The sequence below is a fragment of the Telmatherina bonti genome (assembly GCF_933228915.1).
Source record: "Telmatherina bonti genome assembly, chromosome: 21".
In the NCBI taxonomy this organism is placed as follows: domain Eukaryota; kingdom Metazoa; phylum Chordata; class Actinopteri; order Atheriniformes; family Telmatherinidae; genus Telmatherina; species Telmatherina bonti.
Window position 1 is genome coordinate 10,827,590 of NC_136630.1, and position 27,248 is coordinate 10,854,837.

General features: G+C 41.6%; 2 protein-coding genes across 13 annotated transcripts in view; one reads left to right on the plus strand and one right to left on the minus strand.

The window, feature by feature from the left end:
* The window catches only part of LOC306771868 (neurotrypsin), a gene marked incomplete at both ends in the record, with an annotated part of 47,027 nt that extends 20,680 nt beyond the window's left edge, over nt 1-26,347 (plus strand). The window contains 13 exons of the mRNA XM_079261190.1: nt 971-1,213; nt 1,292-1,430; nt 1,508-1,690; nt 1,871-2,014; nt 5,553-5,731; nt 6,010-6,151; nt 8,087-8,307; nt 8,844-8,985; nt 9,076-9,354; nt 9,507-9,629; nt 9,740-10,005; nt 12,289-12,729; nt 26,106-26,347. Of these exons, the coding sequence (XP_079117316.1) occupies nt 971-1,213; nt 1,292-1,430; nt 1,508-1,690; nt 1,871-2,014; nt 5,553-5,731; nt 6,010-6,151; nt 8,087-8,307; nt 8,844-8,985; nt 9,076-9,354; nt 9,507-9,629; nt 9,740-10,005; nt 12,289-12,729; nt 26,106-26,347 (2,744 nt within the window). The remainder of the gene's footprint in view (nt 1-970; nt 1,214-1,291; nt 1,431-1,507; nt 1,691-1,870; nt 2,015-5,552; nt 5,732-6,009; nt 6,152-8,086; nt 8,308-8,843; nt 8,986-9,075; nt 9,355-9,506; nt 9,630-9,739; nt 10,006-12,288; nt 12,730-26,105) is intronic.
* camk2g1 (calcium/calmodulin-dependent protein kinase (CaM kinase) II gamma 1) overlaps nt 23,736-27,248 on the minus strand; it is a 42,384-nt gene continuing 38,871 nt past the window's right edge. For all 12 annotated transcript variants that reach the window (XM_079260775.1, XM_079260774.1, XM_079260782.1 and 9 more), the window contains one exon: nt 23,736-26,413. The gene's annotated coding sequence lies outside the window, so the exon portion shown is untranslated. The remainder of the gene's footprint in view (nt 26,414-27,248) is intronic.

Here is a 27,248-nt window from a genome sequence, read left to right on the forward strand (position 1 = left end):
GTTAGATGTCTTCTCCCACTTTAATGATAAACTGGTGAGTGTTTAAATGGCCTGTCAACAGAAAACCACATTTTTCTCAAAATAGACATGATCAGGTGAAGGACAAAATGAACATGAGTAAATAAGCAGCTAATGTCTTAAAAAAGGAAACAGCAACAAACAAAACTGCAGAAATGTTGCTCTAAACCACTTTAACACATCGGAAGAAACAAAACAAACATGAAGATGTGAGGACTGGCTGAAGATTTCTGGACAGTACTGTAGGTGCAATAAAAGACTGGAAGTGCTTATAAAGATTGGAGTAAAAGAAGAATGAAAAAAATAGAATCCCTTGAGAGCCCCAAAGGTTTAAATACAGATACAGAGCTACTCAGGCAGAGTACCACTGCATCTTTATGTCATTCATCCTTATAGTAAAAATCTATAAAAATGCACTGAGACTCGGTACCTTCCTTCTTCTCAGCTAAAGTTTTCAGTCTGACAGTGTTTGGCTTGTTTGGTTCTTTCCATTAAAGCACATATTGGCTTTTTAATAAGCTGCAGCGCATAACCTGCTTTACATTTCGTGGCCTAATTTGTCTACACTTTGATGTCAGCAGTTTCTCTCAGTCTTTCTAAGCTTTAGTCTGTTTTTCTCCTTGTTGGACTACCACGGGTTTACCAGTTAGATGTCATGCTCAGCGCCAGCATCAGTGAGGACGACTGCATCATTTGGGATCCTGCTGCGTTACTGGACAGTTTATGAGAGCCCTCCATGTTGGCTTTTATGTTGAGATGAATTGCAGACATGGGGATAATGTGATTTCAAGGCTTGTTCCACTCCTCTTTCTTCTCCTCCCAAACTGTCCTTCTTATCCTCACTGTCCTCTCTGACCCAAATCCTTCTCACTTCATCCAAAACATCTTATTCTCTCATCTTCATCACCACTTACTCCCCCCCCCCCCTTCTCTCTTCTTCCTCTATGTGCAGTGCCTCTGTCCTGCTCTGAGGGCTTCACAGAGCTGGGATACTACAACGGCACCGTGTCTCAGACAGACTCTGGCGCCCCCTGTCTGAAGTGGACTGAGTTTCCAGACTATGTCATGCAGTATCCGGGCCGTGGACTGGGGGACCACAGCTTCTGCAGGAACCCAGACCGTGAATCCAACCCATGGTGCTTCTTCAGACAAAACTCAGGCGCCATCGGCTGGGCGTACTGCGACTGTCATCAGGGTACGTTCGCACATGTCCGCAGAACTGGATGACTTACAGCGCTCGTAACACAGACGTTTAACAAAACTGAATTTTCAGGTGCGACTCGTCTGGTTGGCAGTTCCTCCACTGGGAGCGGGCGGGTTGAGGTTTACCTGAATGGCCAGTGGGGGGCAGTGTGTAACTCTCACTGGACAGACAGAGATGCCAGCGTGATCTGCAGGCAGCTGGGTTTGGGGTAAGAGAGGAACAAACGTATGACTTCTGCTAGAGATCCACTCTGCTTGGTGATTTATTTTTCATCGTTTGTTCCAGCGATATCGGCACCGCTCTGCAGCAGTCCCAGTTTGGCTCTGGCTCCGGCCTCTTCCACTATGAGCGTCTGGGTTGCCGCGGTGATGAGGACACCTTGAGCAAGTGCCGGAGCAGGACGTTCGTCACAGGTGACTGCAGCCATGGCAACGAGGCAGCAGTGGTGTGCGCGGCACCAGAAGGTAAGTGTAACATCCCCATCATCATGGCAACCAGACCTGATTACTTCCATCATACAGCTTTATTTATTTTGTATCTATCCAAATCAGTTCTTTCATTTATGACATGATGCTTTCCCACTTTGTTGAGTTACAGTCAGGCATATAGAGGACATCTAACTGCATGTATCTGTCCCCTCTCAGGCAGCGGTCCTCCCCTGCGATTGGTTGGAGGTGAGGAAGACTTTGAAGGTCGCGTGGAGGTTTTTCATGCAGGACGGTGGGGCTCCGTCTGCGATGACCAGTGGGACGACAGAGATGCTGACGTGGTGTGCCGACAGCTGGGTTTTGGGTACGTTCACAGCTTCTTCGGCGATGATATTTTCATCTGAAGGGGACTCAAACTTCACAATAAGGATTTTTTAATGGGAAAAGACGCTGGCATTATTTCACCGACCATTTTTTGCTCCACTTGTGTTGCTTCCTGGATTTAATTGGGTTAAAACGATCATGACAGTTTGTGCAGTCTCGTTCAGAAACAGTTTTCTTTTGAAACTACTTCAGGAGGAAAAAATGCCCCACATGTTTTCTTTGAAATGAAAGAGCACAACTTGTGGCAACAGTCATGCTCGCTGCTGCAACTTTAACAGTTTTTAGAGGGCACTGTGGTGAGATATTATTAAGGAATTTGATTTTTTATGTTGCCACAAAATACTTGCTAGTTAAAGTAATATCATCAGCTTTAACCATCAGTTGTTGGAAGTGATGAACTACAGAGCGAGCCCAGCTGCTCTTCTATGTCTATTTCACTGGAATATTAAGGTTAATACAACACCGACGGTGCTGAAAGGCTAAATATGGAGAGACCTGACAGGACTGGAACTGGAACAATGTAGTTTTATTGATTATCTCTAGAGCTTTCAGTCTAATTCAGAGTAAATTTAGTCATTTATAAGATGCCTTTGATGATGATCTGGAGATGTTCAGTGTCACAGCTAACCAGGACAGCACAGCGTAGTTGTTTTTGCTGAGGACGCATCCAGAGTAAACACCTGTATTTGTGTCGATCAGGTTTAAATCTGTGCAGGTGTTACCCCCTCACACTCCTTATGGAAACATCTCAGACAGCTCAGAGTGTCAAACCGTGATAAAGCTGGAACTGTGAAGTCAACAAACTCTTCCTCATGCTCAACACAAGGTTTCATTTCATCTGAATCATCAGGAGACGCCTCACCATCTGTGTTTGTGGTTGTAAATGATACATGACCTGACAGTGATGTGCAGGTTTTCCACACAGATCCACATCCATGACTGTCATGTTTGAACTTTTGGATACAAAATGAAGCTAAAATGATTTGTTTTTCCCTTACATTGTTTAGTTTTTGTTGTTTTATCTGCAGAGAGTTATGCTGTTTTTCAAGCATTGACACGGTTCATGTTGGCAGATTATTGTAACCTCCCAGTGGACCTGCATCAACAGCAGTGGAGGAAGCGCTCACATTTTTATGTAACAAAAACACTGTGGAAAAATTCTTTTGCAAGTCATTTGCAATGCTTTCATTTAGACAGAAGCATGCAAATGAAATGAGAAAAAATACTTTTGTCACTAAAAGGTATTTGGTATTCATGAGCACTTTGCAGATGTGTCTTCCTGGTAACTGATGTATTATTCATTGTAATTTGATTGGACTAAGAACTTGTTCTTTTACATGTCTTTCCTGCTTAAATGAAGATTAAAAGTAAAGCTAAAAATTTAATTTATGAGTTACATTTCAATGTAAAAACAGGGATTTATAACTGTAGCTTCTCAAATACACAACAAATACCTCTGATTATTTGAGACAATCCTCCCAGAGGCTGTGCAAGTTATGACGAGTAAAGCAAAATGTCCATTACGATGAAAGCTGCATTGTAAAAAGAATGTATTTTAGTTCAAACTATAGTAATTATCTAACTCATGATGCTGAATGAATGTTTTTGACCATTTTCAGACGACTAGTTTTATCACCATTTAATCAACTTATAGACACAAATTTACCTGTTTTTTCAATATTTAATATTTAAACAAAAATCACATTTAATTTGTTATTTATGTGTTTTAATGTAACTGAAGCTGTGCATGTTTGTTTGTGTTGGTTCCATGATGGACGATGTACACTCACTCTTCAGCGATTCTGAAATATCCCATCCATTCATTTTCTTAACCGCTTGTTCCAGTCAATGGGGAGTGTCATGGGGAAGCTGGAGACTATCCCAGAGCCTATCACTGGGCGAGAAGCAGGGTACACTCTGGACGGGTCGTCAGTCCTTCACAGGGTGAAAGAGTTTTTTACTTAGTATTCCATAGAAACCCTTTTGCCTGTAATGGCCGCCTCAAGGCTTTTTGGAAAAGATCCTACAAGCCCAGTCCACCTTCTGTCTAGACCAGTGGGGTCCAGGTCTGGTCCTCGAGGGGCTACAATCCTGCAGGTTTTCCATATATCTCTGCTTCAAAACACCCGACTCAGATGAATCTGTCATCGTGCAGAACTTCACTGGCTGGTGGATCCGTTTAACGTAAGCCAGGTGAGTTGGAACGGGGATACATCAGAAACCTGCAGGACAGCGACCCTCCAGGACAGACTTGGAACACCCATAGTCTGGACCTTTCTGAAAGTCCTCTTCTCAGTCCTTCAAAGTCAAGGTCATGGTCTAGATCAAGGGTGGGCAACTCCGGTCCTCGAGGGCCGCGGTCCCACAAATGTTTGGAGTTTCCCTGCTGCAACACAGCTGACTCACATCAGACTTACTGAGCAGACTGCTGCAGAGCTTGACTTCCAACTGCACTCGTCTGCTAATTACCCACTGATTTGGAGCAGCTGAGCTGCAGCAGGGTAACTCTCAACATCTCGAGGACCTGAGTTGCCCACCCTTGGTCTAGATTCTATGTCAGTCACTACACGAACTTCTGTAGTTTCAATTTATTTTATTCAGTCTTTTTTTTTTTTTTAACAAAACAACCCTTTAAATCATCCATATTTTGCTGCATCCATCTTATAAGGACCAGTTTCCCCATCTCTGCCAACGAGAAACACCCCCAGAATATGATGTTGCCTTCTCTGCATTTGACGATGGGGTGGTATTAATGAAGTGCTGATGAAAAATGTCTCCAGATGGTTTCATTTTTGTTTCATTAGCCTGAGTAATTAAGCTCAATTCTTTTCTTTTCTTTCACTTCCAGCTTGTCCAGTGTCATTTTGCAAAGAATGAGGTCTTTCTGAGAACTGTAGTACTTTTTAATAAAATAAAGAACAGACAAGCATGCATGCAGAGACCATCGTGTACCATTTTAGATGCATAAAATTAAAGTCTTATGGTGAATATAAACCTTACAATAGATGCAAGATTAATCTTTGATAATAAATCCTCTGAATATTTTTAAAAACAAAATGTTCTAGTCGGATTTTCCCAAATTATTTTTTTTTATTTTGACATGTGTGGTGAGAAACATTCACCAAAAGATCTGGTTAATGACAGTCGCTCGTTCATCTTTAACACCCTCTTATTCCTGTGAACACAAGTCCTCGTCCTGAGATTTGCCCTACTTTGGATTTTCTCCTCCTCCTTCCCTTCCAGCTTTGTCCCTTGCTCAAAGTGTCGCCACAACGAAACAAAAGTTCCTTCCTAACAATCTGGTCCGTATCCACACTTTTTCACTGGCACGTTTTACCGCGGATGCCATTCCTGATGCAACCCCTGCATTTATCCAGGCTCAGGATCAACCCTCAGAAAGCACCAAACTTTGGATTTTCTCATAGTTTTCTTCCCAGATGGTTGAAGAGCATGAACAAATTCAAGATCAAAATGATCTTTTTACAAAATATGTGTGTGTGTGCGTGTGTGTGTTGCAGGGGTGTAGCGAAGGCCTGGTCATGGGCTCATTTCGGTCAGGGTTCCGGTCCCATCCTGCTGGATGCTGTGAAGTGCACCGGAAACGAGCTGTTCCTGGATCAGTGTCCCCACGGTGAATGGGAGCAACACAACTGTGACCACATGGAGGACGCTGGGGTCTCCTGCAGTCCTTATACAGGTACGGCCCACACAAACACCCATACGCACACACACACACACACACACTCCTCTGTGCACACTGCTAAGGTTAAAGCTCCTATTTATATCTACCGTACATCAATAAATCATTACCGCATGACGCAGCAGCATCCTGTTTGAGACAAGCAGGAGCTGGATTTATGGGGGCTGAAAGGAAACAAATAAATTCCTGGAACTGAGATCAATAATTGATCTGAAAATTATACTTTCAAATTAGAGACAGTTGGAGCAGTGATGGAAACTGTGAAACTGTTTCAGATGGTGTGGTGCGTCTGGTTGGCGGAGACAGTCCCTGGGAGGGCAGAGTGGAGGTGCTTCACAACGGAGACTGGGGCACGGTGTGTGACGACCACTGGACCCAGCAGCATGCAGAAGTGGTCTGCAGACAGCTGGGCTACAGGTAGGAATACTAAAGTATCCTGCATCTGCTCAGGACCACGGGAGAGTGAGTGATGAGGGGAGGAAGATGAGCTGGGGAGAACGAGGGATATTAATCCTCACACTCCTAAATCTGAAAAAGCAATTACTGGAGTTTTATTACCAAGAGATTAATAAACAAGTGATAAATAACATCAGTCCAATATCTTTATTTAGTCCAAAACAGTCCTCAGGCAATAATCCAGAAAACACTCAAGGTCAAGAGAAACAAGAGAAAAACCCGGTGAAACTTTCAACAAATCAGGTCAGAAACACAACTGTAAGGATTTGCAAAAGGTTTTAGCTTCTTTTGTCTTCATTTTTATTTCTTTTATTTATTTAATCTTTTTTTTTTTTACTTTGTACTTTCCCTCATAATGCTTTAATATTTAATGTAAAGCCTTTTTAATGGTCTTGCTTATGAAATGTGCTACGCATGTAAACTTGCCTTGTGTTGCCTTGGAAACAGGGAAAACTGTCATGATTCGTCACTGGAGAGATAGAGGGATACTGCTAAAGTAAAGCAAGACAGGTGGAAGAAAAAAAAGAACTGAACAGGATCTAGAGGCCATCAATGGCAGCTTGGAAAACACAAGTGTCAGTGAAAGTCTTAGGCCACATGTAGCCATGGTTTGTGTAAAACCAAGTACCCCCCTCCCTCAAAAAAACACAAGTCCACACTGTAGCATCCCCGATCGATAAGATGGTCTCTCAAACTGATGGTTCGCAACCTTTGAGCAGCCATGTATGTAAACACACTGTAAGAGCTACAAAAAAGTAAATAAAATACAATTAGCAACCTTATTTGTATGTTTTTACCTTATTTGTTACAACTTATGAATTTCTTTCCTTAAATCCACTTTAACAATCTCTGTTCTGAGTGCTGTTCCCATTTATATTTATTAAACATTTTAACATCGTTTTAATCTGTTTTATAACAGAAAATTACCCACATGTTGCAACCGTGTCCTTTATGCACACAACCTCATCTTTTAACACACCTAACTACATGAGCACATTGTAAAATACATGTAGAGGGCATCCATGCCATTTCTGAGGCTAAACACTGGTTGCACATGTGACATTAGGCATTTTTTGTGACAAACAGTGACAAAACCTACGTATGTTCGGCTACGTATGTCCACATGCAGATGCACAAACGTAGTATTGGTGAATCTTCACTTTGGTCAGAGGTTTCTGAAAACCTGTTGTAAATCTGCGCTTTTGTGCATATAAGGGACCCCCAACCCTGGGCCTCGAGGACCGGTGTCCTGCAGTTTTGCAAGTGTTCCTGCTCTAACACACCAGACACAGACTCTGCACATGTCTGCTAAATGCACATTGATTTGAATCAGGTGTGTTGAAGCAGGGATACTTGGAAAACCTGCAGGACACCGGTCATCGAGGACCAGGGTTGGGGATCCCTGAAAAATATCTTCATTTTGTGAGATACCGTGTTACGTGTGGTCAAGGTCTGAGGTCGTGACAAACACAACCTCCTATCAGCTATAAAGACACCATAAAACAGTAAACACTACTGTCTGGGTTATAAAATAGTAGTTACATGCCTACTTTTTAAAAGGTATGAAGCTATCACTTGTAAATTTACCTAATTTTTATGGCTTGAAAAGCTTTAAATGGCTGTGTTTTCTTTTGCAAACTAACATATTTACTGTTGTTTGAAGATAAAAGTATGTCCTTTATATGTTATGAGGTCTAAAATGAAAAAATCTGGTCTGTACCAGGTCTTCAGACCACGGTACCTTTGTCACAACAGCATGTGTAACATTACTCCACGTCATTTAACAAACAAAATAATCGATGATGTGGCCCACTCTCTTCACGGTACTGTTTAAGTTATTTAGTGTATCAGTTACTTTTCTATGTAGACAATAAACTCCTCTTTCTTTACCTTCAGGGGTCACGCTGAGGTCGTGCCGGATGGGACGTTTGGCGAGGGGGTCGGTCTGATTCTATTGGACGACGTCCAGTGTGAAGGATCTGAGACGTCGCTGCTGGACTGCCAACATGGCATCTGGGGACGGACCGACTGCTCCCACAGCGAGGATGTCGGTGTTCGCTGCAGAGGAGGACCCAGCGAGGAGACCAATGAGGTGCCGGTTATTGCACCTTCAACAGGTGAGACAAAATCATGATGAGCAGATTGAAATGAGGATAAATTAACCTTTGTTTTCTTTCTTCTCTTTTACCTGAGATAAAAACAGCTTTAGTGCTTTGCTTAGGAAATATTACTAAAACCTTTAGATCTTCGTCGGTCGCAGCCTTGCTGGATAAAAATAAACATCTGATCTAGACAACAGTGATACACAAGAGAAAATGTTGGGAAATATGTGCATCTAATTTTGGGCTGCACATTTGTTTGCTCATATATTTCTTCATGACATATTTTTTCTAAGTGGGAGCGCTAGAGTCTGACTGTTTCAATGTGAAATGTTGACTGCACTGAAAATGAAGCGTTGTTTACTGTCTGGCCACTCCAGGGGTCCTGCTTCTCCTGTCAACATGTTCAGACTATCAGAATGAGAATAGAGGCTGCATAAAGACAGGGCAGATGACATTTAACATTGTCAGAGGACACATAACCTACTCTGTCACTGGAGACGAGGCTGTGCGGATGTTCAGACATGAATATGAATGAGTTTTCTTCCTGCCAGGTCCCCTGGTGCGTCTCGTGGGTGGCAGCAGCAGGAAGGAAGGTCGAGTTGAGGTGTATCTCCATGGCGACTGGGGGAGCATTTGCGACTCGGGTTGGAACGACCTGAATGCAGCCGTGGTGTGCAGACAGCTTGGACACAGGTTCATGTTTGCATTTGTCTGCATAACAATTTAAACTGGAAAAAAAAGTGCAGAAATGTTTTTATTTTTCATTCTGTTTCTCCTCATTAGTGGTGCAGCGGTAGCAGCTGGAGGGTTCGGACAAGGGAAAGGACCCATCCACCTGGACCAGGTGAGGTGCACGGGAAAGGAGGAGTTCCTGGGAGAGTGTCCCTCCCTGGGTCAGAGCCTTCAGGGCTGCAGGCGCATGGAGGACGCAGGTGTGAGGTGCGACGTCACGCCGCAGGAATCAGCGGCTAAGGCCAAGCCTCAGGAGCTGAGCTGCGGGTTGAGAAAGCTGGTGGAGGAGGAAGACAAGATGAGGGACCAAGGAGAGGGAACCACGCTCAGGTAGGAGGAAGCAGACTGAAACACCAAAGACTCAAAATAGTAGATGGTGTGATTATTTAATATTTGAATAAAACCTGAGGCTAGATATGAAATTGAAATTCTGACAAAGATGATGATAAACCCTCTAAACTCAAGTCTGCAATGTTTCTCAGGACTTCATGGCCATGGCAGGTGTCAGTGTGGCTTCAGTCCCAAGACAAAGCCGGCGGCCCCCTCTGCAGCGGCACGTTGATCAGCCCCTGCTGGGCCCTGACGTCTGCGTTCTGCCTCAGCAGGTACAAACCAGAGCTACACTCTAAATCCCTTCCTGTGCGCAGGACGGACCACTCCACACGACACGGACGCGTTTTCCTTACCGTCAGCTCCTTCTGTCTTCCTGCTGCAGGTTTGGCAGTGACCCGTCCCAGTATGCGGTGCGCGTTGGGGCGTCGGAGCAGGTGCTCACCCCGGAGCGGGTGGTTGTTCACAGGAAGTTCAAGGGGCAGAGTGGAGGCCACGATGTTGCTTTGCTGAAGCTGCCAAGCACCAAAGGTCACTGCCTGACTTTTGACCCCGACACTAACGCCGCATGTCTCCCTGCTGCCGACACCACAACAGAGAAGACTCCATCTTCATGTGTTGTTATGGTTACTACAGGCTGGACAGGACCAGGTTTGTGTGTCTTCCTGCTGTTTTAATGATAGTTTGTGTTGTGTGAAGACTTTAAAGGGGGTAGCAAGCTGCCAACAGTAAAGTTCACAATAAAGCAACAGCTGGTTGACCACAGCGCTTCACAACAGCATCAGACAGGCAGATAGAAAGTTTGCAATGACAAAAAAGAAAAAAAAACCACAACCAATTTGTTCCAAAATACATACATTCAGAGGCATACAATTTGTTTAAAACCATAATATACTCTGGACCAAATCTAGGAGTTATAATCCAAAGAAAAGAAATGAGTTTTAAGTGTGATTTAAACTGGATTACAGAGAAGACCTCACAGATCAGGATAAACTGTTTCACTGTTTAGGAGCTGCAACAGAAAACCACTGATTAGCTGATTTCAGGGTGTTAGGTTGTAGCATTACTACTAGGTATTGTTTAGTCTTACATATTGAATGTGTTTACAGTTTTTAATAATGTGTAAGTTGATAAAAGACAAGAATTAATATGAATTTTATAATATTAGCATTTAACTTCAATATAAAAACTAAAGGAAGGCAACAGCAAACACCATCAGTGTGAATCTTTTGGATTTGCTCATGTTTTTGGTAAAATTATGCATTTCTAGTTCTCTTAATTATGTATTTATATTAATTATGTTGTTTAAACAGCAAAGAAAACCCCCAAATCTTAAAAAATGTTGCATATCTTTAAGAATCAGCAGGAAAAACCCATCCAGCAGTTCTCCTCGCTGTGACTCTGGTGCCATCATGTGGCCGACGGTGAAAGCTTCCTATAAAATGTTTGACCAGCTGCTTCAATAGTTTTCATCTCTCAAAATAGATTTTTATCACTGTAATAGTTTTAAATAGCAGCAAAGATTGGACCAAAAGCTTGGTCTCTGTGTTGAATGTTGAAAAACTCGCAAAACATCGGTTTGTGCCGCCTCATTTAGCAGCTGGTGTACCAGAAGATTTCTGATATAAAGAAGATATTTTGTACAATATTAAGAGGGATTCTTTACGGCAGCCCATTTTTATTACAATAATTCACTTCAGTCTTCAAGTGGAACATTATAAGGGTCTCTATAAGGGTTTCTTTTGAGATTTTACTACTTAGTAACATTTTGAGCTTGTTATTATGGAATAAAAAAAAGCAGTACAGTACAACCAGAAGGCTCAGACCACATGCTAAACTGAGAGAAAAATACTGAACTGTCAATTTTTTTTCTCAAATATTTACATTTCTCTTGTCTGTATTTGGGCTATGGACATATTGAGCATCTAAAAAAAAAACAACATATTTCAGTCCCAGTCTTGATGTAAGACACATGTTGAACTGGTCCAAACTGTTAAAACACCTTCAGCAGAATGTAGCAGCTGCTGGTTAAATAACACCACTGAGAACTTGTATCTAACTTCCTGCAACACAAATCGTCTCCTTTAAACGTCTGCACTACAGTGTGTAGCTCCACCTGTCTTTTCTCTCCTGGTTTGTCCACCAAGCATGGTATGAATTACATAAAATGTAGTGTAAAAAATTTTATTATTCCAGCTTTAATTGATAAACAAGTTTCAATGAAAGAGTCATTGTATGGTCTCTCTAGCTAAGAGATTCTTTATTCACTTCATTTTGATAAATTGGAATTATATGAACACAGTTATTATGAACGGGACTAATAATCAGGTTTCACGGATTACAATTAGATTGGTGCGAATCTTTAGAAGTGCCTTTAGATGAGTTTGGATTGGTGCTGAACAAGTAAAGCTGGTTTGATTATTTTCATTTGAGATATTTTAACTTATAAAAACCTAAAAAGCCTGTTCTTATATGGCAAGTATGTATACAGAGTTATGATTCCATTCAGTAATGAATCAGCAATCTGAAACTACTTTGAGGCTATTAACAGGTTTACTAATGTAAACTCAGATGTCCATGTTAGAGGTAAACACTTTAAAGCGGTGGTAGAGCATCATTTTCTCATTTATGTCTTTCATTAACTGTAAAAAATAATATTAAAATGAAGAGTTATTAGGAAAAAGGAGGTACAGTCTATGCAGCTTAAGTTTGCAGGAGACACAAAGGGAGGAAGCTGGATAGTTGTAGAGTGATGCAACATTATCCTGGGAAAAACCGGAATTCCACATTTTTAGTCACAAAGGATTCTGGGATTCAACATTCTGGGATTGTGACTATTAAATCTTATTGATTTGTGATCTGAAGTGTTAGATTATCAGCTACACAACTGATCTTTTCTAGATTTCTGACATGTCACCTTTTAATTTCTCCCAGACTCTGTCATTGCTTCCTGGGTCCCCGTGATGTCGTCATGGCAATGTAAGAAACGCTATGGCAACAGCTTCTCCACTCATGGCACCCTATGTGCTGGGAGTCCTCCAGACACTAGCCTTCTCCACGGCGACAGTTGCCAGGGCAACTCCGGAGGCGGGCTGGTGTGTCAGGAAGAGACTGGCCGATGGGTCCTTACAGGGGTTGTTGCCGGGGGTTACGACTGCGCTGACCCTTCCTCTCCCGCTCTGTACACGAGAGTCAGCCGCTTCAAGAGCTGGATTGACGAGGTCATCGACACACAAGGGCGTCCAGCGGAGGCGCACACACACGTGAAAACACAAAACAATCCGACGCACACACAAGAGGAGCACGCAAACACCGAAGGCAACGACGAGCACGTCCACGTGCAAAGCAAGCTCACACACATTCACAATGACATCAGTGAGATTAAACAGAAACACACACACACTCATTCACACACCAAAAGCACACACACCTTCTACACAGAAGATGCCAACGCAAACAAACAAACCGAGGTCTGATTGAAGCCGCGCCATTGGTTACCGCCTGTGCCATGTGACCACCTGAGTAAGGAAGAAGGATGACAAACGCTCCCAGCTTTACGTCTCATTCAGATCTGAGCTCGGTGTGTGTTTGGTAGCTAATGATGAGTCCAGCAGTGTGTGACAGAGAGATGACGATGCTTTATTGTACACGTGTGGCGTAACGGAGGCTGATGGGAAGTTTAGGATAAAGGACGAGCCTGGCAGATTTATCAGCATGCTGATTGGGACCTTTTACTGATACTAAACAGCCCCCCAAAAAAATAAAAAAGTAAAAAAAAAAAAGAAGAAAGCAAATAAGCACAGCATGCATTTAAAGGACAAAAGTATTTGCATTAAATATCTGAGGGACATTTTGAAGAAGGTCACCTAAAAATCTATGCTAATTCCAACTATTTATGTGTCCTTTGTGTGAGTTATAAGAAAACTGCAAAAAAAAAAACAAAAAACAAACAACTAACCTACAGAACATCTAGTATTCGGCTGGCTGTGTATCATCTGCCCCCTCAACATGACTGAAGTAGATAAAATCCTGCAGCAGATAAGAGTCGTCCTACTTTTTTTTTTAACAATTCATGTAGTTTCTTTTTACAAACAGGGCTGTTGTCTTCTAACTTTTCTGGTAAAAGGATCTATAAGTCAGCTTCTTTATACAGGACCACACCACTCAATTTGCTTGTCACACAGACCACAAAAATTAGGAATAAATCCAAACATAAATAGAAATCCACCAGATATATATAAAAAAGGGCACTTAAATGAATAGCAAGTGTCAAACTTCTGCTCCTAATGAGTGGATATCCCAGTTTTCCAGTGAAATCTGCAGCCACTTCCAGCAGTCCATGACAGATGAGAGTTAAATCTACAATCCTCACATCATTTAAATTGCATCACCGCACGAGAACAACAGAAAGAAGACCTGCGGCTCGTGTAATGGAAGCTGATGCAAAAACACCAGCTGGAGCGCAGTGTGATGTCTGCTTTCATAGACTCTTTAAATGTTCTCTGCTTTTCAAGTCACAATGCAAAAACATTGGTTTGGTCCTTTAAAGTTGTGCAGGATAATTTCCTCCTCCTGAAGCCATTGGATGCTGACTATCAGGTCATGAATATCTTTTTGTACTACTCTGGATAGATACAGTAGATAGTTGCTCAGATAGATGCTTAGATAGCTGCGACACCTCAGTTTAGATCGTACGTGTTTTAGATAACTGACCCGGTGGAGTTTAATTTCATCTGTTCTGTTGTTGTCTGAGCAAAGATGGGACAAAACCAGAAGATGGCGACATTGCTCTATTTTCACAGGGCGCATTGTCAAGCGACAGGCCCTTGTTGCTTCCTTTTTATACCGTTGCTGTAAGTGTATGGACTTGTGCTCGTTGTGCGGTGAACCATTGTGTTGTGAAGCATCTTGTAACCTGTTACTGCCTGTTGTGCTGATCCTGTACATAAAGCCAAGTCCGTCCTTCCTCAGGCTCAATGTTCGACCATGTGAACCCCCCTGGTTAAGATGTTGCAATCTTCTTTATCAGAGGATTTTCACTCAGTTGTTTTATTCTGTTCAAGTAATCACAGATGTGATACAGAAGTCATATCTATATTCCCTAAAAAATAAATAGATAATGCATCATATAACTTTTCTGATCAAATGGAGGGAAAAAAAACATTAAATCATTCAATTATGAGGAAGAATGATAGGATAAGGAACTAAAATGAATCTCTGTATGATTTGTTGCATTTTGCTTTAATATCAGCTCTAATGGTTTCTAAACTTCTCATATATTAGTCAGCAGGGCAGATTCTTTCTTACATCTAGCATTCATTTTCTAAACTCTTCTCCAAAGTGCATTAAAATCCTGAAAAAAAAAAAAACATCAGCATCTTCAGACCTCCTTTCTATGGTCTAAGTGAGATAAATAAAAGAAAAAGTACACACAAACCTGTGCAGTTGCTGTTAAAGTAAAGTTATCTTCCCTTGTCAACTTGACATCAACATCCTTCTGACAGTATTTATGAAGATCCAGCAGTCATGTTTATGTTTTACTGAATCTGCACCAATTAAAAGTTTTATCAGCATCTTATAGATTTTTTTTTTTTAAAATTCTGTATCACTTTCTTAATATAAATTTCTCCCAGTCATCCACACCCTCTGACTGCTGCACTGCAGTCGTTTCTTCTCTTATTGATGCTTTGGTTTGGTTTCATTTCCATCAGCTGGTTTCTAACAGTCCATACCTGACCTGTATGTTTCCCCGTGACAACTCTCCCATTTTATGCAGATTCTAGACCAAGCTGATTGGAAACATCCAACTTTTTTTTTTTTTTTTTTTTGTCACGCTCGTCTTTAATTACCTTCTTGTCGGAGTGTCGTTCTCCTTTCCATTGCTGTAACTGAGAGCTCTCATGTTAGGGTCATGTTTCCTGTCCATGAGCCAAATTCAACAGCTGATTAACTCTGCAAGGACTTTCTTAGAGCTACAGAGTAATACACATATAAAACTGTGCAGGACTTTGGTTAAAAAGTGGAAAAACATGGTGATTTCACTATTTTCCCTCCATTTAATCTTAAAAAAAAGTACATGTTATAGGAAGGTTTTGTGCAATTTATGTGATTTTTATTTATTTATTCACTAATTAAAACGTATAATGAAGTCCTCTGAGGAAGGATGAGTCCAGCATCTTTGGGAAGGGATTTTAGAGGTTCTTGTAAATACTGTATGTTTCCAGGAGGGCGGTGTGAGGTTGCAGAGCAAATATCCTTTACCTGTGTTGGACATGTCCACTTTTCCTCTTCCTCTGTGTACTCTGTGTAAATCATGGTTGAGTATTAAAGCATATACCTGCTGAAAACAACTGTGCTGCTGTTTGTTTTGGGTTTTTGTTTATTCGATCCCCATTAGTTATTGTCATTTCACTGCAGCTAGTCTTCCCGAGGTCTCCACAAAATGATGAACTTAATACATCCATTCATTAGACTGGAAACACAACAACACAGACACTTGCTCAAAGTACAAAACACCATCTACAACACAGCAGGCAGCACAGTGGCATTGTAACTTTACATTCAAGCTCTCCAAACTCCAAGGGTATTAGTGTGGTGAGATTTATCCGCTTGAGATGTCCAGGTTTATCGGCATCCCGATATTATCGGCCAAAATCGACATTAAAATGTAAAAATCGGAAATGGTCGGTTTTTACTTTTTTAATGTCAAGTTTCACACAAAATGCACATATTATGTCAAACTCTTCAACTCGGTGTCATCTAACTCAAAATGACAAAACAGATATCATGTATAGCATTCCAATATATTTGTTTGTTTGGCACAACTCGCTATCGGTTGATATCGGTGGAGGAAATTAAGGGTTGGACAAAATCGAAATTGTTAAAAAAAAACAAAAAAAAAAGAAACAAAAAAAACCTCAGCCAATATCAAACATCTCTCCTCCTCACATCTAAAATAATGTTGAGAAAAATCTCAAAAAGCTCAGTTGTAAACTGATGAAAGAAATAATTTGAGCTTCTTATTGAAGCTTACTGTCATTTTCTAAAACCAAATAATCTGGTAACCCATTCCAGGCCACCATCGCTCTCTAATTCATCGTCTTTAAATCAGTTCTACAAAAAGGCGACAGAAAACAATTTGGAAATGTCTGTCATGCAAAATGATTGGGTGCCTGAGAAGAAAGACAATCTCCTGTAAAATAATTCTGGTGTTTTGGTCATAACTAGTTCTTTTTTTTTATTAAACATATCAGTGAACATCCCATCCACAGTTCAGCTGATGATTAAGTGCAGCGACACTGGTCTGGAAAGGACATTAAAGAACCAGTTGAGCAGCTTTTTTTTCTGCTACCTGCAGCCTGGCCAGGTTGTACTGGACTGTGGTCTCTTTCCAGCTTCAGTTTTGTTTTGTTTTTTTTTCAATAAAGAAATGAATTAAATCAATTCTCATTTAGTCCAATTGCAAACATCTCTTAAACAGAAAGGATAGGACAAACTGAAAGTCCATTAGTGGACGAGCCATGGAAATAATTAGTGGAAAAATGTCCCTTTATGTTTATTCCAACAGAAACCTACCCAAATCACATGGATTGTAAATGTTGGGGGGGGAAAAAAAAACCCCAAACTGCTTCCAAGCCTTTTATTGCCTTCAAAGTAATTGAAAAGTAAATCTGCTTAGCCGCTGCTGTTGGCCGCCCATGAGCACTGTTAATCGCTTCTTTTGTTCCTCTCTGAAAACAGCAGCATCACAGGACACCCTCAGAGCGCATCGGCCAGCGTTTACTGAAAACCGCAGAAATGTTTATTCATAATGAGTTGGCCTTTTGGGATTCAGCTGAATAAATGTTTGTGATTCATATAAAACAGACTGCGGTTGCAGACGTAAAATATTAATGATGGGGTGTGATTTTATTACAAATGCATCCGCATGAAAAAGCATCTGTTGCTTCTTCTGTCGGTGAGTGGTCTCCTCACGTTGGATGAAATGGTGTTCTTAAAAATGAATTATTGATTAAGGAAACATTGATGGGTGCCATTAGAACCACTCCTCTTAAAGGACCTTTATGGTTTTTCCCTCTTATTTCACACAGTAAATGATGTAACTGCTCTCTTGTCCCCAGTTTTCCACATTTCCAAAGCAGATCAAGTAGAAACAACTACACACAGTATAGCGTTATATTGTACATCAGTAGCTGTACAACCAAAAATACTTACAATAGTGTTAATAGTATTATGACCTATTAGGTAAATCCAGTTACTGATAGAGTATGGCACTTAACCAAGTGCAGCCAAATGTATCGTATCGTATACTGACACTTTGAGACGTTTTGAATCACTTTATGATAGAAATTTACTTAAAATCCCGATACTTGTCTTCTGCCTTCTTATGGATCCCAGGAAGCAGAAGATTACACTGTAATCATTTTGACATATCACATGGTAATACATAGTACAAATACAAAACAAAAAAAAGATGAATTTTTTCCTAATTCAGTTAAATGGCCCCCCCAAAAAAAGACTTCAGATTCATAAAATGTGACTTTTTGAACCAGTTTTTATTTGGCTTGGCTTCAGATGCATAAAGTAAAAAAAACAGTGCAAGCTGCACCTTTGCAAATGCACATTTTAAAATTCCCATGTCTGATCATATTCTACAGGTAATAAACCTGTCTTAATTGAAAACAAATTAACTTTTGACAAATAAGTACAAGAACAGATTAAAGCCTCGACTCTGTTTAGTGCATTTTATTATTAGTATTATAAAGCAACTTGTATGATTGATTGTATGACACATCGCCAGACACAAACTTGTGTTGGCCTCCCGTTGAGCCTCTGAGGTTTAGATCTCCGATACAAGAGGACAGAAATGCCCAGATTACTTTGTAATATTGTTGAGACACCCTCATTTCCTTAGACGTTGCCAAGGATAAAAAAGAAAAATGCAGAAATTTCAATAAATATGCAAACACAAATGGAAATACTACAAACAGGAGCAAAATGGTGCTTGCACAAATCTAACAAGCCTGAAAGTCAACAGTTGTCATGGTGACGTTTATTCTTCAACACAGCCTGAACCGTCTTAGATGAGCTTTAACTGGTCTTTACAAATATTGCTCCAAGATTTTCACAAGACTTTCCAAATTTCTTCTTCGGATATTCATTTTGTTCCATTCTCACTCAGGATGTTCCCGTCTTGACAAGTGAGGAAGGGATCATCTCACATTACAGAAGGCGCTTCAGTAACGGACTCTGTGGTGGATTCATCCCTTCATTAGACCACTGAAATGTGTTATTTAGCATATCTCTTCCTTTTCTCCTTGTTTCCTTATGAACAGCAGCCTGATGAAAACCATGGAGACCGATTCTGATGAAGCTTCGGTGAAAAGTTAGTGGATTAACTGCAGGTTCAGATGCATCTCTCAGGTTTTGCTGGATTTTTCTTCAAGACATCATTTTCAGATTCTCTTCAATTACTGCAGATCATTTTTTTCCAGAGTACAAGTGGTTGGTTGTTTCTCTGTGTTGGCTATGTGATGGACAAACTTAATCTTTGTCCAGATACTTTACAAACTCAGTTTGTATCCATGCTAATCCTGTTCAAGCTGCCAACACAGGGACAACAGCCATGCATTCACAAGTGCACCCAGTTTACCGTCACTGCTTAACATAAGACATCAGATTTTTGGACTGCTGGATGAACGCAGAGCACTCCGAAAACTCCGGGGGAACCCTGCAAACTCTGTATGGAAAGGCCCAATTATAAATAGTGAAAATAAATTATGTATGACACAGAGATTAATCACTGAAATATTAAATTTGCTGCCTCATTTGCATCCTTTTACAAGATAAAAACCTTTTTATCTTGCACTAGCGTGGGTCATCATATATAAGCCCTCTACAAAAAAAAAAAAACAGCAAAAAACCCATAAAACTTGTGAATTTGTGTGAGGTTTAGTGGCATTTATCTAAAACTGGATTTACAACAGAGCAGCTGGAGAGGTGGTAGACTGACATTTAAACAAGAGACAGATGTTCACAGCAAAAATGATGGACGACAGGCGTTTCAGCATGATTAACTGCTGAGTCATGTCAGAAAATCGCTTTGCAAAAAAAAAAAAAAAGTGCACTCTTTATCTGTATTCAAACCCTCAGGTGTGCAAGCATCTGTGTGGGGATGTACTGACTGTGGAGTCTGTATAATAACATGCAGTTAATCTGGTTTATTTAACATGTTTTCCCATCAGAGGGAAAAAAATATGGTCACATATCTCTCTTAGGGATTAAAAATGACATAATTTCCAGGAAGTAACACTGGTTTATGCAATGCCACAGGCTTGGCTTCCTGCAGCAGGGGTGGAGAGCAGCTTTAATGCTCAATCTTTCTGGAGGTCTTCAAAGTCCAGAGTCCCCTGCATGTGGCTACAACTTCTGCAAGGCCTGAACCACATAAACAACCATCAGAACGGCTCCGTCTCTGCTGTGCAGTTAGATCCTGCAGAGCAGCACAGATCAAGATTGCATTTGCCGCAAGATTCATTTACATTACCACTGACGTTGAAGTGTGACTGATGCTCCAGAAGAAGCTGCAACCCCCCCCCCCGCTCTCTCCTCCCAGCAGCTCAAGGAGAGGTTGCAAGAAAGGCATATTGGACAGCACGCAGGTGTTCGCTGCTCTCATTGCACTGACTGAATCAGAGCTCTTTTGGATCATTAAGAAAGAAGCGGGGGGGGGGGGGGGCAATCAAGATGAGAGCCGAGGGCATCATTAAAGCTCTTGAGCAAGAAATTGGTGCACTGCAGGGGAAGGTGCATGGAGCTGGAGCAGCTCTCGCGCGACCATTCTTTCTGTATGTTCTTCACTCTGTGCAGCCTTCAGCACGTGAATGATGAGTCGTGGCTCCGAGGCAACAAGGACGGGCAGGGCATCAGGGTTTTTCTTTTTTTTTTTTTTTTTTAAATAGAGTTCAGTATGGAAACTTGAGAACTTTCTAACTCTGAATACAAGTTTAACACAGAAATGAGAGGTTGAGGGGATAGATGCAAGTCTGGACTAACACTGCACACGCTGCTCGAACTGCAACGACAGGAAGAAGGGAAAAAGAAGCAACAGGCCTTGTAATTACAAGATTCACAGGGTTACTTGTAGCAAAGAGAGGCTACTCCTGAGGGAGGTTTGACTTGAGGTGATGGTGGGAGAAAGAAGGAGAAATGGGTCATTGGAGCTGTTAACAAGACTGCAGACAGGAAAAATGGTATCAACTGAACATCAGAGCTCAGTGGTGGTTATAAGGCACTGCTTCGCCTGTCTTCCTCCCTTTGCGCCACCTTAAGAAGGCCAGGATGTTTATGGACTAATAACAACGGGAGGGTTTCCTTTAATGATGCAGATGACAAGTCAAACATCTCCTTCTTCAGTGGATACACTTAAATTATATTTTTTTAAAAAATGTGTCCATGCACACGCCGTTACAATGATAAGACAGCACTGTTATTCTCACACCTGCACATCCCAAAGCCTGAGATTTGCTGGTGTCATCGAATCCCATTACGAGTGCTCCGGACTTTCTAAACCTGGCTCTAAGAGTCAAGCTGATTAGTTGAAGTCATTAGTATAAAAGACAGGGGCCTTTATAAACACTTCAGGCTGCAGACGCATGTCTAGAAACAGGTCTTCTGTTTGGATTATTCTCAGCTTTACAAAGATGTATTTTGCAGTTCCGTCTGCGTGCATCACTCAAACGCCTAATATTTGTCTTCAAATCAACAAAACAATGAAGAGAAAATTGAGTGCCGGCAAGTGTTTAGCTGTGGAAAACGTGGGCTAATCAGCTGTTATTTATATCAGGGCGAAAAGCTGACTTTGTTTTGTTTTGCTTTTACCCCGGTGGGATGGCGGTGAAGCCCCTCAGTCTCCAGAGATGATGGCTGCTAATGAATGGATTACTTGCAGACACATGGGCTTCCGTCTCAGCGCTGACTGAGGACATCACAGCACCAATTAGCCACTAGATGGAATAAAAGTAATGATAATCTTTGGGTTTGGGTTGAAATGTGATGGTGTAGCTGTAGAGAACAACAGGAAAGGCTTAACTGGTACAGATCACGTGCATTCTGCTCAGAATGATCATGCACAGCTAAAATCATGTAAGATAATATTTCTTAACAGCATCTGAAGCACAAATCAATCTGGTTTTAGAGAAAAGCTCAGCCTGGTTACTGCTGACAGATCAATTTAACTATCATTTATCAGCTAAACTGCAAGGGAAAACAGAATGTGACGATTATACAATAAACATTTCCAGTGAGATGTGGCGTCAGTGTTTAAGGAAGATTTCCTTCCTTAAACACTGGCTGGAGCCTGAATGTTCTCTCGGTGCCCCGGCTTTCTCCTATAGGCCAAAAACATGTGTGTAAAGCTAAACCCCCTGTCTAGATGTGAACGTGAGTGGCCCTTGAGTGTCTTTAGCTTTAAAAACAAACAAGGCGGGTTTATTTGTATGGCACTTTTCCTGTACAAGACGATTCAAAGTGCTTCCCGTGAAACATTAAAACCATTACAGAAAAAAGTATAAAAGAAAATAGAAATAGCAAATTCACAATAATATATTATTATATATAATATATATATATATATATATATATAAATGATGATAAATTATATTAAAATAATTAAAAGCAGACTTAATTAAAAGTTACTGCGCAGATGTCATGCGTAGGTGCATGAGGAGAGACATGTTTTTAACCTGGATTTATAAGCATTTACATTTGGTCTAAGTTTAATCTCCACTGAGAGTTTGTTCCACTTGTTTACAGCTAAATGCTGCTCTCTCCGCACAAAATGCAGCTGTCACATGATCCTCTGGGCGGGAATATACACACGTAAACCATCAGAACAAGTCAGAAGCAGGAGTTGCTTTAAAACTGAGAACACAAAATATGACAAAGGTGACTCATGACCGTAGAGCTACTACATTCCAGCTTCAGAGAATGAGATGATGATCTGTCTGAGATCCAACCACTGGTTTGCTCAGTTGCCACATATCTCTACGCTGCTCTAAGAGAAGGGGGGTGCTGCACTGAGGCAAACATGGTCCAAAGTGTTTCTGCCATCACATTTAAAATGAGCTCATGCTTTTATTTTAATACTATGTTCATTAAATGCCTCCTTATTAACATTTGATGTGTTCTCACTTGCATTCTGCTTTAATGAACTTTTTCTTTTTCTTCTGTAATGGGGGTTGTGTGTTGTCATGGACTTATTGTACAAGAGAAAGTACACACTAGCTGCAAAATGAGGACAGATCTGGAACAGCCTGCATGCTTTCGTTCCTGTGGTTGCAGCAGAAATAAAACCACTTATAAGATTAAATATAACAACAGAATTAAATTATATTTAAGGACAACACTGGAGAATAGGAGGACGAGGCGCAGCTTTGCACAGATGCAAACGTTTGCAGAACTCTGATGACTGACGGAGAAGTTTCCTTACAAGACCTCTCCAAAGTCAAAAGTAATTTAGATTCAGGAGGCTCGTTCTGGCTTTTCTCCTAATTTCTTTGACACTGAAGAGTCAGAGGTCAGAGAGAGCTAACAAGACACATTCCCCTGCGACTTTCTCCCTTTCTGTGTCTTTGATAAAGTAAGTGCAAGTGTCAAAGTTAACCAACTGCTGAGCTCTCCTCATTACTCACACAGAAAGCAGAGGAACCGGGGGGAGCTGTCCTACATCCAAGACACACACACATACAAAACCCTGAAAATAACTAGGGCCGTCATAAATAACAGCACAAAACCTTTTCAAACAAGGCAGAAGGATTACTTAACACGTCGCTGTGCCTGGTGCAGCTAAAACAGGCACAGCGGAGGACGGAGGAGGAGACGGGATGATGTCAGAGCTGTCGGACGGACAGCTCTGATTGTTTCATCCTGCATGTATGTTCTCGGCCTGAAGGCTATGCAGCGTTATTCAGAGCTTAATCTGACTTTGTTATGTGATGACAGACGAGCGTGGAGGGCAAAAACTGTGCCAGCTGTTGATGTTTAGAGCAGCCGGCCAATCACAGACCCACAATCAAGAGGTGGTTTGTTCAAAGCCGGGGTCTCCGTGCCGAAAGCGGGATGGAACAAACTTCCTGAAATTGGACATGAGCAGACATTCAGCAAGACTAATCAATGCTGTGGTGTTCAAATGAGTTGACTTTCTGTTTTAGATTCCTAACTGGGTGATTTCAGAATGAAATAAATACTGGTAGAGATCATTCCTGTCAAAAACACAGTCTGCATCTGATTGCATCAGAGATAACCAACACAATGTGGAGACATGCTTGGTGTGGAGACGCCGTGACAAACACGAGGAAATAAACAAGTCCAGAGAAGCAAAGCAGTGTTGAAATAGTATTTTTATTAAATACTTTCAAGATCCAAGTTCGAAGAATAACAAAGCTATGATGAAGACCAACTAACACTCAGACAAACACTTGATAGTCGTCAATTCATGGTTGTATTTCATTGTACATCATGATCATGCAAAAAAAATCCAGCATCCATGGGAAGGCTGGGGGAGAAAGCGCAGCCCAATAGTATATCATTACAACGCGGGGAGAAATGCGAACATCGAGGGCCTCATACCAAGCTACGGCTCCTGAATCTTTTTTTTTTTTTTTTTTAATTTTCTTTTTTTAAATATATTTTCATGTCACCTATTCAACATTCTGGATGGAGGAAATTCATATTTCAAAAGATGCAAATATCATATATTAACACTAACTCCATCCCATCAGGTAGGTACATGGTAGAAATGTGTAACTGAAACATGCATATAACTAAGTGTCCCGCTCAGGTCGCGCAAACCTGCACACGCACACACCAAGTCTTACTCCTGTCTGCCTTTCAAACTCCCCTCAACTGAGCAGGCACGATTTAAAACCACCAAGGGTAGATTACATTGATAAATAATTTAGTCCTGATCAATATATTTAATTTTGTGTCGTCTTTGCTTCCTTCCTCCCTCCTTTCCCTTTTATCTTTTTTTTTTTTGTGTACGAGGGAGAGTGCAGAACTCCAGCTTGGCAGATCGGCAAATTACCAAAACGACAAAAGTTAACAGCAACAGCAACACCAGCAAAAAAAACCTCAGAAAACCAGTAACACAGGAACAACAGAGAAGAGGTACAAACATCTCAGGAGCAGGGACGCGCTGGAACACGGAAAGGGAAGGGCGGAGATAGTGGAGGGAGGAGGGGGGTGAAGACACGACTGTCTGCTGATGGATGGAGAGTATTTTAAAGCAGCACGACGGAGGAGGGAGGGGGGTGTCACACAGCAGCGATGCAGATATGTTACAAAGCTTAAAACACACTGCCAGGCGTGTGTGGATGCATATGATATGAAAAGGCGGCTCACAGCATTGTGGGATCAAGAGTTAAGGACACTATTATGAAGGCTGTTGGGGAGTGTGTGTGAGTGTGTGTGTCTGTGTGTGTGGGGGGGTTAAACTACTTCCATCTTGTTTTTTTTCTTCTTTTTAATTCCCCATCTTTATAAACAGTCATACGGCCATGGGACTGGAGTGGGTTGCCTAGTGGAGTGTGTATTCATGTCAGCCATGAATGATTCAGAGCTAGCAATATCTTAAGAAGTATTTTTATAGCGGGGAATTGAAACTACTCAAGAGTCACAGAGGCCATGGGAGGGGGGGGGGGGGGGGGTGGACCCCCAAAATGCACAGGATGAGTGTCTCTTAGATACATGTACATATATTACACTTTTCTACATATATCTATACATACACTGTATTTACACAGTGATTCTAAACAAACCAGGCCCTTGCAGAAAGCAGAGAAACGGAGTTGGAGGAAAAGTTCCAAGAGAAGATGCCTAAAGAGAGGGTGGGGGGGGGGGGGGGGGGTTTAATGAGGGAGAGGCAGCGGGCAAACATGCAAAACGCAGACTCCTTTCCCGACCCACCGTCTCCCTCCACTGCATACACACACATACAACAGGCAAGTATATCTTGTCATTTCTACAATAAAGTCCCTCTTTTTAAAATGTTTCAATCTAAATGTAAAACGACTCAGCTGCTTTATAAAGGAGCCTCCATCATAGAATGAGAGCAAAGACAAAATTATGTTTTTTTTTATTTAATAAAAAAAAAAAAGGAGGAAAATAAAGAGATAAAAAGGCTCCGGTTATTCACAGAAACGCAAACAGATCAGGACGCTAAAAACACAACAAACTCATTGCGTTGTGACCTCAATGAGACGCAACGCAGCAACCTCCTCCCCCCCTCGACACACTGCCCTAGTCCCACAACAATACGGTTTCCGTTCTGTCGGAAAACAAGCACACAAACGAAAACACAAACACGTAAAAAGCCTAAAGTTCTACACTTTGGTGCTTCATGGTTTGTTTTTTCTTTGTTTTTGTCTTTTTTATATCAAGTTTCTCTCGTCGCCGCGTTCTCTGACCGAGCAAACCTGATTATTTTTCCCTCTTAAATTCAGTTGAGGAAAAAAGTCTCCCTTCATCTCCCTTCAAAGTGCAACACTTTCTACCCGGTAATCCCTAAATGTGTCCAAAATCTCAGCTGCTAACTTCACACTCCTCTCTGCTCCTCCCTTATTAGATAGTGATAAATGCTTGGTTGGGTTTTGGTGGTTTCTGGTACATCTAGTCATAATTTACACAGTATATTCATAACTCATACTCATAAACTGTCACAAGTTCAACTGTAAATCCTCTCCTCCCCCCAGGGCGTCTCATCTCGCGCGGGCAGAAAAAAGATGGCTGCCAGGGGAGGGACAGAGGGCAAAGATACGCCCTCCAATCAGGCGCCAGATGCATGCATCATCCTATGGGGGCGGGTTCTTGTGTTCAGCCGGCCCCCGGCAGGTCAAAGGAGAGACAGGATTGGTTGGTAACGTGGAGAGGGATGCGATCTCGCCCGGCCGGGCTCCTGGCACTAGCCAATCCACGCAGAGGACGCACCTCTTAAAACACGCTCGCTGAAAAAAACTGCCCCCCAAAACACACACTCCAGTTGACTGGAGGCTCAGGACCACTGGGGGAGGAGAGACAAGAGAGGTTTTTAGTTACAGAGGGTGAAATAGTCTCACATCAGGCAACTGCAGTTGTTTTCATTCTCAACTTTTATTCGCAGCGTTCCTGAACTCATCAATTCTCAAATCAGAGCATGGCATTTTCTACGGTCGCCATGGTTACTAATGAAAAACAGCCTCTACTGAAAGGAGCGCAGTGCTGAAGCACAGCAGAGAGAGATTGGCTCAACTCACCTCACTTTGTTCTAATTTAAAATGTGTTTGTTTGCATTGTGGACATTTTGTACAATACAAAATTTTGTACAAATTTTGATAAAACAGCTGATTGAAGTGGTGAGAAAGTACGAACATTTCTACATGTGGCATTAAAACACTCGGACCCAGCCGCGTGCACGACCCGCCCTGCTGCGGATGAAGCTGGTCGTTAAATATGAAACTAGAAAAGCACTCGGAGAGCAGAAACCTCTGCCAAGCACAATGTTAAAGAATCCTTTTAAAACATTCCTGGATCCAAACGGTGATCCTGATCACCACCAAAATTTAATTAGTTCTTTATTTTCACATTTCCAACAACTCTTGAAATTTTTTATAAAAATCCGTCCGTAACCTTTTGAGTTATCTTGAACACAAAGACGCCGGGAACAACATAACCTCCTTGGTGGAGGTAACAACCGGGTTCATTGCACATAAAGCAGACATCGCCCCCCGCAGTGATCCCTCCCTGCTGCAGACGTGCTTCTCGTGGGGTATGTATAGACCTGCTGAAAAAGAAGCTTTTTTCTTGTTCTTACAGCCTCAAAGACAAGAACTCAGTTCTTGTGTCTTGTGGAGTAGGTA